This window comes from Mustela nigripes, chromosome 3, assembly GCF_022355385.1.
Source record: "Mustela nigripes isolate SB6536 chromosome 3, MUSNIG.SB6536, whole genome shotgun sequence".
Lineage (NCBI taxonomy): Eukaryota > Metazoa > Chordata > Mammalia > Carnivora > Mustelidae > Mustela > Mustela nigripes.
In genome coordinates, this window is record NC_081559.1 from 12,425,362 (window position 1) to 12,437,418 (window position 12,057).

General features: G+C 40.4%; 1 protein-coding gene across 1 annotated transcript in view; it reads left to right on the forward strand.

Moving 5' to 3' along the window:
- The window catches only part of LOC132013437 (aldehyde oxidase 2), a 78,417-nt gene that overhangs the window by 9,250 nt on the left and 57,110 nt on the right, over positions 1-12,057 (forward strand). The window contains exons 7-10 of the mRNA XM_059393153.1: positions 2,153-2,242; positions 4,657-4,737; positions 6,493-6,637; positions 11,073-11,165. Coding sequence (XP_059249136.1) covers positions 2,153-2,242; positions 4,657-4,737; positions 6,493-6,637; positions 11,073-11,165 — 409 coding nt within the window. The remainder of the gene's footprint in view (positions 1-2,152; positions 2,243-4,656; positions 4,738-6,492; positions 6,638-11,072; positions 11,166-12,057) is intronic.

Sequence of the window (12,057 nt, forward strand, 5' to 3'; positions counted from 1 at the left end):
CCCGCATCGCACTCTCTGCTTAGCGGGGAGCCTGCTTCCTCCCTCTCTCTACACCTGCCTCTCTGCCTACTTGTGATCTCTGTCTGTCAAATAAATAAATAAATAAAATCTTTGAAAAATAATAAATAAATAAATAAATAAATAAATTGCCAGTGTAAGGGAAGCACATATCAAATATGAATAAAGGAAATTAAGGGAAACCTCTCTTCCTCTGGAATCTGGATGTTATCCACCTTTCCAGGCACAGACTCTGGGGATAAAGGAAAAAATATGTTTGGAAACCCATGTGCCTCCAGCTGGCCCCAAGGACTTTAATGGGTGAAAGAAACTGGGCCCCCAGTGGGAATACCTGAGGCTCACATCTACTAGGCCAAGAGGAGACAGGCTGTTTCTGGTGTAGCTGACTCATGGTCCATCGTGGACACTCTCAGAGCTCTGAGTAAGAGAGGAAGCTCTGGTCACTGGGCCCGGATGGTTTTGCTTCTTGGACAGAGTTAGGAAGATGACAGCCTGAGGCATTTGGGCAGACAACTAGGGTATCTGAAAGAAAGTATTTTACTAGGTACTAAGGAGAAATTATTTAAGGAAGGATACACAAGAGGTAAATTTGGAGGAAATGGGAAATGAAGGAACCAATAAATGGAAACCTGCGGTAAAGTTCATCGATTGTCCATTCATTTCCAGTCAGTCCCCTGCAGACCCTAAATGTATAGAAAACCCAGTTCCAAAATGAGTTTTTTTCTCCACCTTTCTTTATTTTTTCTTTTCTTTTGTCTTAAAGGTCCTTATATAAATGATAACATTTAGTATTGCTAGATCTTACATAGGCTAAAGAATGAATAAATAATCATTGCCCTAAAAGGTATCATATCAATTAATTCTACCACTAGGAGTTCACCTATGAAAAAATTCGGAGACGTACACAAAGCTGTCCATGTGATGAATAGAAATGTTCATTGTGTTATTTATATTTATACAATGTAGGGGAAATAACCCAAGTATATAACAATAGCAAATGTTATGAATATTTCACAGAATAGCCAGAAGATAACTATTATATGATCAGCAAATTATATTTTAAAGACCATTTGAGATGTACTATATGTTGGCTAACTGAATTTAAATTTTAAAAAATTTTAAATTTCAAAAAATTAAGACATTTTAATGATATGGAAAAAGATTCACAATATAAATGAATAAATAAATACATAAATGAACAAAATAGTAGGCAAATAAATGAATAAAAAGGCAAAAAGAATATTATACTTAAATGTAGTGCAAATATAGGATATATAAAACTTCATCAGTGGAATAGGGTAATAGTTTCCTTTATGCTTCTTTACATTCTTTATTATTACACTATATATTTTTGTATATATTATACATCATATTATATACTTCATATAGTCTATACTATCATTTTACTTTGTTTAAGATTTTATTTATTTATTTGACAGCGAGAGAAAGATCACAAGTAGGCAGAGAGGCAGGCAGAGAGAGAGGAGGAAGCAGGATCCCTGCTGAGCAGAGAGCCCGATGTGGGGCTCAATCCAGGACTCTGAGACTATGACCTGAGCTGAAGGCAGAGGCTTAACCCACTGAGCCACCCAGGCGCCCCTCGTTTTACTTTTTTTTTTTTTTAAAGATTTATTTATTTATTTGACAGAGAGATCACAAGTAGACAGAGAGGCAGGCAGAGAGAGAGAGAAGCAGGCTCCCTGCTGAGCAGAGAGCCCGACATGGGACTCGATCCCAGGACCCCGAGATCATGACCCAAGCCGAAGGCAGCGGCTTAACCCACTGAGCCACCCAGGCGCCCTCATTTTACTTTTTTAATACTTATTTATTTATTTGAGGGAGAGAGAGAGAGCAAACTCACACAGAAGGAGAAGGAAAAGCAGATTCCCTGCTAAGCAGGAACCTGGGATCATCACCTGAGCCTAACACAGACACTTAAACCACTGAGCCGCCCAGGCATCCCAGTCATTCTGTATTTGAAATAAAGCAAAAGAAGAGAGATCCTGTTCCAACAGAAACTACCAAAAATGACTAAAAGAAGTCTGGAAGTCTCATTTCAATTGACAAGCCTTTCAAGGCACATACCCATTTACCTATTAAAAAGTTTTCATCTGAAGGCATTTTGCTGTCCTAGGAGTCAGATGGCTGTCCACAGAAAGGAACAGGAAAATGCTGCTTGGATCCCGGAGGAAATGATGCTTCCTCGCTCCACAGGGAAAGTGATGTAAGTCCCTGTCTGTTTTGTCCTCTCTTTGAGAATGTTGTTTAATACTGGCCCAGTGTTAAAACTTGGCTTGTAAGTGTTGATGATCACACTTTGCATTGCTTTCAAATCTCCTAAGCACATGCGCAGATAAAGCACTTTTCATCTGGAACCCGGAAACAGGGTGGTTCAAAGCCAGGCTCTCATTGCCCCTTCTGTCTCTGTCAGGATGAAACAAGAAAACATAAACCCCTCAGACAAGAGGAAAAGACCTCCCCCAACTATGATGGCCCCCTTGGGTGGGAAAGGGATTTTGTGCCTCCCCCATGCAGGCAGGGCTGTCCTCTCTCACTTTGTCCCCTCCTTTGCAGAGAGAGGGCATTTCAACCTCGGGAAGGGAGCCTGTCTGAAGTCACATAAGAGGGCACGATCATCACCACTGGGAAATCTAGCTGGAAACATTGCAGTCTCTGGCTTCGCTCTCTGAGAGACACAAGTTTCCAAAAAGGACCCACTGCCAAGTTCTTAAAGGAATTTGGATAAAATAGAGTCTCCTTCCTGTAGACAAGAAAATGTGAGAGAACAGAGCTGCCCTCAGAGGAAAATGAGCCCATCACCCCCTGCCCTATTTCCATCCTGCACACCTACTTTGTTCCCATTCTTGGCCTCCTGCTGTCACTTCATTTTGGTCTGAAGAAGATGTGCAGTGAAATAGAGGGTTATTGCCAAAGAGGGCAGCTGCACCGCCCGCCATGAGCACTTCACAGAAGATCAGTGCGCCTCAGAAGGGGTAATACATTTCAAAGTCTGATCCTCAATTCTGTGGCCTCAGGAAGTCCATCTGGGCAATGATTGGGCTCTGGGGACCACCTGATTCACTTTAACCAAACTTGATATTTAACATGATATTTAAACCGGAATATGCCCTAGTATTCATTTACAGAAACACAATTATAAAGTGGATCCAATGGTCACTGAGCTGCAGGTTCTTTCCCTACAGAAAAAAAAACACACATAGGAAGCCACATTATAATGAGGTTGCTTGGTGAACATGGATGCAGGGCAGTTGGATAACCTTAAGGGTGACACCGCAGAAGAGCCCTCTCTTCCACCAGGGTAGACCAGCTGGATGGCAGGCATCTGCCCCATGACTCTCCCTTCTCTTACAGCTATGTTAAGATCTTCTATTATTAAGACCTGGCCTAACACCTGTTCAGAAGAACTTTAATTCTTCAGATCTGACTCATTATGGGTTTTGTTGTTGTTGTTGTTGTTTTCATTCTCATATACTATCTTATTCTTGGGTTTTAGAGACATACCACTTTATTGTCCTCAGGTACTGCCTGCATTTCTCAGTCCAGCTAATGCAAAAATGTTGACCTGTAATTCCTCAATCTAGGGTCTTACTAAGAACCTTTATAATGAGTAGTTGCAAGTTTCCCTTCTGGAACCTGGGAAGACCCCAGAGAAATAGAAAAAGAGGGGGGGTGTTGGACAAATGTCAATCCATTTCACCTAACTGTCATAAATTACCCTTCCAATTATATCATGATTTCCATGAGAGAGGTTAAGTATCTTTCCTTTGGGAGGGTCAGGGAGCCAAGTCGTGGCAGAGCTGTGAATTAACCCAGATCTGCCCTGGTAATGGGGTGGTTCAAAGCCAGGCTCTGATTTTCTCCTTCTGTCTGATGTCTACCCATGCTCTTCTCCACTACACAGACCTCTAGCTCTGCTTCCTATGGTTCTCCCTGTTTGCTGTACCATTTCAGGAATGTTTTCTGGGAGTAAGTGTTTCCAAAGCTTAAACAGATCTCTTTCAGACAAGATTAGAGTTTGGGTAACTTTCCACTATGCGTTAGTTTCCTAATTGGTAAAAATGGAGATGATAATTCACATTCTTTCTATAATTGTTGTGAGGACTAAACAAATTATTAATACATGTAAAAGCACTTAGAACATAACACTCCATAAATGTTAACTATTGTTATTAAAATTAGTGGGGATGGTTTGTGCATAGGCATGTATGTCTAGAGTCACTGTTATTCAAACTTCAGGACTTCTCATAGCCTTTAGCATTTTGAATCCTGATTTGACAGGTGAAAGGACAGTGTCTAGGGCACAGTGGAGACCAGTCCCCCAACTTATTGACCTCTGGTAGTTTCTCATACATTGTCTTGGTGTTTCACAGGGGACTCTTTGAACTATTTCAGGAAAAGGCCTTTTCCTTAGTATCATATCAGGGGCAAATCAGTATTTCTCTTACAACAAGATTCTTATTTAAAACTTTCAACTGGTTTGAACTATTTCCCATTACTCTCCTATTAGGAGAGTGGAAGAATTATGACTATGTTCATTTTGCCCAATTAACGTAAAGAATTATAATGCTGTTTCTGGTTTAGCTGAGCTAACAAGGCCATTTTCTGCCCTTTATAAAGATTTGCACAGAGTTATTTGCAGAAGACGAGTTCCAGCCCTTGGACCCTACCCAGGAGCTCATATTTCCCCCAGAACTCTTGGTAAGATAAGTTGGGTGCTTTATGTGTTTGTTGAAATGTCAATGGTTGTAAAATCAGTTTTATAAAACCACCCTTTCCTTCCTGTGAAGTTGTCAAACTCTGGAAATATTTGATTACACCAGGAAGCCTGTCCCCGCCCAGCTCAGCAAGCCCTCCCTGGCTGATGCCCTGGACACACTCCCTGAACCCCCAAGAGAGGCTCTCTGTTGAATGGCTTCGTCATCACTCTCATCATTGTCATCTGCACTGTGTCCCCATTGATTGTCCTAGTCATCCAGCTTTGCTCAGCTTCTAACCTGGTCTTCCAGCAACACTAATAGATTGACCCCAAGGAGCACTTCCAGGGCCCTCCCTAGCCCTACCCTTACCTCTATCAGCATCTCTCTCTCCTCTCTGGCATCCAGTGGTCCCATTCTATAAAATACCTATTTCTGAAGGGGTTCTGATGTGTTTATTTGCTCATTCAGCAAATACCAATCATCCAGCAACACGCCAGTCACTGTCCTAGGTACTAAATATAGAGCAAGGACTAAAACTAACACAAAAGCCTACTCCCAAGGAATTGTCATCTGGTAGGGGAGACAGGTATTAAGCAAGATAACAGATAAGAGATACAGTGAGAAGTGATAAGAAGGGGGGAAAAAAAAAAAAAACTGAGAAGGAGGCTAGAATGCTGGCCAGAGAAGATTTCTCTGAGAAAATAACGTTTGAAAAAAGTTCTACCAGAATCGAGGGAGCAGCCTCCACAGTAGGGGGAAAGCAGTCCAGGCGGTGCACAGAGCAGGTGCAAAGGGGCCATTGGTGGGAGAACCGTTGTCCTGACCAGGGTGCGGCCCGCCTGGAGCATAGTGAATGGGGTTGGAAAGCTACTGGGGAACAGACCACAAGGATTTGGGCTGCTGACTTTACCCTGCAAGAAATGAGAAATGATTAGGGAGTTTGGACAGGGGAGGGATGGGTTCCTATTAATGTTCTGAGGGAATCATTCTGGCTGGTGGGGTGGGAATAGCCTGCCGAGGGGCACGGGGAGGAACAGCGAGCCTTGTCAGGGTGCTAGTGCCATCCCGAGAGATGGTGGTGTCGGACCAGGCTGTCAGCATGTAGCTGAGAAGAGAATGGATTCTGGAAATATTTTGAAGGAGAGCCAACAAGATTTGCTGCCAGATGTGATGTGGGGTATAGGAGAGAGAGAGAGTTTGAGGCTGACTCTGGGACTTTGGGCAGCTGGAAAGGACAATGGCCACTGACAAAGAAGGGGAAGACCTTTTGGTCTTTGGGGGATCCTTTTTGGGGGTTTTGGAAAGGATGGGATGTGAGGAGCACAGTTTGGGGTATGTTAAATCTGAGATGCGTATTAGACATCTCAGAGGAGACTCCAAGTTCTCATTCAGATCTATGAGTTTGGATTTCAGAGGAAAACTCTAGGCTGACAATGCTAATTTAGGAGTATTAGTGTGATTATGATTTTTAAGGCCATGATACTGAATTGTGTTCAACTACTGCATACTGAAGTGTCATTGACAGAGGCCAGCCTATATCATCATTGGCCAGCCAAGAGCTACATATTTTAAGTTAAAGAAGTGAATATCTAATTGTGGAAATACAGGCATTATTCAAGGGGTGTAGTGTAATGAGTATCTTTTTGGTCAAGTAGACCCTGGGACTCCCACATTATCTCTAGAGGAATGTTCCTCCCTCTGGGATTCTGAAAGGCAGGTGTGCCCATGTGCATACACACTTGTCCTTTGTACTTAGAGAATGGCAGAGAAGCCAGAAAAACAAACTCTGACCTTTCGTGGAGAGAGGGTTACCTGGATCTCCCCTGGCACCCTCAAGGATCTCCTGGAGCTGAAAGCCAAACATCCTGAAGCCCCTCTCATCTCAGGCAACACCTCCCTGGGTGAGTGATTACAGCGTTTCCTGTGCCACCGTTAGAGCCACGCCCAACCTCCTGTCCCCTACTTCACTCTCAGTCTACAAGCTCTACATTTCAAGGATAAAACCTCATCCTTTATAATAAAAAGAATATAACATAATTGTGTATTATAAAAATTATTATAGAAATAATTAGATCATTATATCATATAATATGTAATATAGAAGTACACAATATGCTATTTTAGGTCATGAATATATGTGATATATATATGATATAATGATCTAATTATTTCTATAATTTTAGATATAAATAACATATAAATTGTATATATTCTAATAATATAAAAGCACAATACAAAAATCATATTATAATATAATAAAATGGTCTCCAAAGTTGGATGTACCTATACCTTGAGAGTATACATCATGGACACCCCTGAGGTGTGGAGAAAAAAATATTAGAGGGTTTTTTTTAAATCATTTCATTTATCTTATCTTTTTTATTTTGTTTTTGTTAAATAATGAGTAGATATAATAGAAATGTATAAAATATGTATGTTAACGGTGCACGCACAGTTATCACCCACACCCAGTTTAAGAATGAGAACTTTACTGAGAACTTGGAAAGCTCCCTGAGCCCTCCGAAACCACACCCCCTTCCCTTCCTTCTGCTCAGAGCAGTCATTAGTCCGAATGTGGCGATGGTCAGTCACTTTCTTGTTTTTACAATTTTACCACATATATTTGAGCCTTTAAGCCACGTGTCATTTACTTTAGCGTGTTTTTGAACTTCGCAGAAATAGACTGACACAGTACTACTCTTCTTCGGTTTGCTTTATTTGTTCAACATCCTTGACCTGAAACACACTCCCAGTGGTGCAGGTAACTACTGGGTCCCGTTGTCTGACCACGTACAGTCTGCTCATCTGTTCTACTGTTGAAGGACATGGAGTGCTTTCCAAGTTTTGGCTATTACAAATATTCCTTTTTTATTATTTTTAATTTTAATGCCAGTCTAGTCAACATGCAGTGTCATATGAGCTCCAGGTGATACGATGTAGCGATGCAGCAGTTCTGTATGTCACTCAGTGCTCACCGTGGTGCGTGCGGTCTTCAATCCCCACCACATAGTTTATCCATTGCCCACCCACGTCCCCTCTGGTAACCATCAGTTTGCTCTCTATAGTTAAAAATCTGTTTCTTAGGTTGTCTCTCTCCTTTTTTTTTTTTTTTTTTTTGGACTTTGCTCATTTGTTTTGTTTCTTAAATTCCACATATGAGTGAAATTATATAGTATACATCTTTCTCTGACTGACTTATTTCACTTAACATTATACCCTCTAGCTCTATCCGTGTCATTGCAAATGGCAAAATCTCACTCTTTTTTATGGCTGAGTAATATTCCATTGCATGTATACATCACATCTTCTTTATCCAATCATTTACTGATGGACACCTGGGCTGTTTCCATAATCTGGCTATTGTAGATAAGGCTGCAATAACTTAAAGGGGCATGTCTCCCTTTGAATTCGTATTTTTGTATTTGGGGGTTAAATACCCAGTAGTTCAATTACCAGATTGTAGGGCAGTCCAATATTTGACTTTCTGAAGAACCTCCATTCTGTTTTCCATAGTGGCTGTGCCAGTTTGCATTCCCACCAACGGTGCACAAAAGTTCCTTTTTCTCCACCTCCTCACCAATACCTGTTGTTTCTTGTGGTTTTTATGTTAGCCATTCTGAAGGATATAAGGTGGTATCTCACTCTAGTTTTAATTTGCATTTCCCTGATGATGAGTGATGTTCAGCATCTTTTCATGTGTCTATTGGCCATCTGTATGTCTTCTTTGGAGAAATGTCTGTTCAAATCTCCTGCCCATTTTTAATTGGATTATTTGGTTCTTGGTTGTTGAGTTGTGTAAGTTCTTTAAACATTTTGAAAACTAATGCCTTATTTGATATGTCATTTAGAAATACCTTCTCCCATTCAGTAGGTTGCCTTTTTAGTTTTGTTACTTGTTTCCTTTGTTGTGCAGAAATTTTAATTTTGATATAGTCCCAATAGTTTATTTTTGCTTTCATTTCCCTTGCCTTTGGAAAATGTTACTATGGATGCTGTCAGAGAAATCACTGCCTGTGTTCTCTACTAGGATTTGTATGGTTTCAGACCTTGCAGTTAGGTTTTTAATCCATTTTTAGTTCATTTCTTTGTAAGGTGTAAGAAAGTGGTCCAGTTTCATCCTTTTGTATCTTGCTCTCTAGTTTTCCCAATGCCATTTGTTGAAGAAACCATCTTTCTCCCATTGTATATTTTTACCTGCTTTATCAAAGGTTAATTGGCCAAATAACTGTGGGTTTATTTCTGGGTTTTCCATTCTGTTCCATTGATCTATGTGTCTATTTTTATGCCAATGCCATCCTGTTTTGATTACTACAGATTTGTAATATAATTTAAAGTCTAGAATTGTGATACCTGTGGTTTTTTCCTTTGTTTAAGATTGCTTTGGGAGGTGTCTCTCGTGGTTCCATACCAACTGTAGGTTTGTTCTAGTTCTCTAAAAAATGCTGTTGGTGGAGAGCCTGGGTGGCTCAGTGGGTTAAGCCTCTGCCTCCGGCTCAGGTCATGGTCTCAGTGTCCTGGGATCGAGCCCCACATTGGGCTCTCTGCTCAGCAGATAGCCTGCTTCCTCCTCTCTCTCTGCCTGCTCCTCTGCCTACTTGTGATCTCTGTCTGTCAAATAAATAAATAAATAAAATCTTCAAAACAAAAATGCTGTTGGTATTTTGATAAGGATTGCATTAAATCTGTAGATTGCTTTGGGTTGTATAGACATTTTAACAATATTGTGCTTCCAACTCATGAGCATGGAATGTCTTTGCATTTCTTTGTGTCATTTTGAATTTCTTTCAACAGTATTTTGAAGTTTTTCAGAATACAGGTCTTTCATCTCTTTGGTTAAGTATATTCCTAAATATTTTCTGATTTTTGGTACAATGGTAAATGGGATTGTTTTTTTTAATTTCACTTTCTGCTGCTTCATTATCAGTGTATAGGAATGCAATGGATTTCTATACATTGATTTTGTATCCTGCAATTTTACTGAATTCATTTATCAGTTCTACATTGTTGTTGTCATTTTTGATGGAGTCCTTAGTATTTTCTATATATAGTATCATGACATCTGCAAACAGTGAAAGTTTTACTTCTTTACCAATTTGGGTGGTTCTTTTCTCTATTTGTTGTCTAATTGTTGTGTCTAGGACTTATAGTACTATGTTTAAGTACTAGTCCTTAGACATCTTTTGTCTTATTCTGACGTTAGGGAAAAAGCTTTTTGTTTTTCCCCATTCAGTATGTTGTTAGCCATGAGGGTTTATTTTATTGAGGTATATTCCTTTTAAGCCTACTTTGTCGAGGTTTTTTATTATGAATGGATGTTGTACCTTGTAAATGTCTTTTCTGCATCTACTGAAATGAACATATGGTTTTTATCCTTTCTCTTCCTGATGTGACCCATCGAGCTGATTGATTTGTGGATATTGAGGCACTCTTGCATCCCAGGAATAAGTCCTGCTTGATGGTGGTGAATGATTTTTTTAATGTAGTGTTAAATTCAGTTTGCTAGAATTTTGTTGAGGATTTTTACATTCCTGTTCATCAGAGATATTGGCCTGTAGTTCTCGTTATTAGTCATATCTTTCTCTGGTTTTGGTAGCAGAATGATACTGGCCTCACAGAATGAATTTGGAAGTTTTCTTTTCTATTTTTGGAATAGTTTGAGAAGAATAAGTATTATCTCTTCTTTAAATGTTTGCCTGGGTGGATCAGTCTGTTAAACATCTGCCCTTGGCTCAGATCGTGATCCCAGAGTGCTGGGATTGAGCTCTGCTTCGGGCTCCCTGCTCAGCCAGGGGCCTGCTTCTCCTTCTCTCTCTGCTGCTTCCCCTGTTTGTGCTCTCCTGCTCTCTTTCTCTGCCAAATAAATAAATAAACTCTTCAAAAAAAAAAAAAAAAGTAAATGTTTGGTGGAATTCACCTGTGAAACTCTCTGGTCCTGGACTTTTGTTTCTTAGAAATTTTTTGATTACTGCTTCAAATTGCTAGTAACTGGTCAGTTCAAATTTTCTATTTCTTCCTGCTTCAGTTTCGGTAGGTTGTATGTTTCTTATTATGAATATTCTTATATATGTCTCCTGGTTCCAATATGTAAGAGCTTTCTAAGAACCTCCCATCCATTATTTTATCTATATAAAAAATAAGCAAATACTTTTACTGGAAGAGCATCCTTTTAAGTTTACTTTGCAGGGTATATAGCCACTGCTTTTATATCTGTACACATTTATTCTCAATTTTTAAAAAATTAGTACCTGAATATTTTTATGAGAAACTTTCAATGCCCCCAAAAAGGGCATTTTCTGTTTCCTAAATCTCTCTAAAATACATATATTTACTTTTCAGGACCTGCAATGAAATCTCAAGGACATTTTCAGCCAGTTCTCCTCTCTCCTGCTAGGATTCCTGAGCTCAGTGTGGTATCCGAAACAAGCGATGGTGAGTTCCTGGTGCTCTTAGGAGAACCCTGGTGAACCATTGTCTGCCCAAAGCTTACACTTGCCAAGGAGCTTGGAACCTACTTACACATTAGTCTTGTCTGACCTATTTCCAACTCTTCATCATTTCTCTGATGTGATATAACATCCCCGCCATAAAACCTTACTATCAAAAGCTTTGCCCAGAGTATGAAGTATTCAGATGATATCATTCAAGACCTTATAGTCACCTGCAGGATTCTTGCCTATAAAATGCCATGGTGACCTAAAGACAATAAATTTGCAGTGCAATTTTGATGGGAAGACAGCAAGGGACTAGTGCTACCCATCGGTTGATAGTCAGTCTCTAGGAGGGAGGATGTTTGCAAGGAGAAAGTAGAAGAAATACTGTCTGGCCCTCGAATGCTACTTATTTCATGCGGACAACGGCGAGAGGTAAAATGAGACAAAGACCTGCCCAGGCAAACACCCCAGTCACTTACAACATCCTTAAGGGCCCGCTCCATGCAAATGCTACTACATCGGGCAAGGCGGGTACTCACAAAGTAGACAGAAAACCTGCAAGACTTTGCACGGCAAACCCTTTGACAAAAGGAACCTTATTTTACTCCTTTCCTCGCCCCGCGGAGCTCCTAGCATGTGACCTCATGCCTATAGTACGATACATGCATATAAGCGCTCGCTTCAATGACTGACGAATGAATCATTGGGGAAAAAATAAATGAATGAGTGGGTCAGGAACCTGAGTTTGGGATGCAGTGGTATGGATGACTCTATTAACTTGGGCAGCGAGGAGGCAGACGGAACAGAAAGCTAAGTCTGGCTTGTAGGCCATTGTGCACTTGTGGGAGTCCGTAGGAGCTGTACCATTGCCATCCAGGGGTCCTATCCTC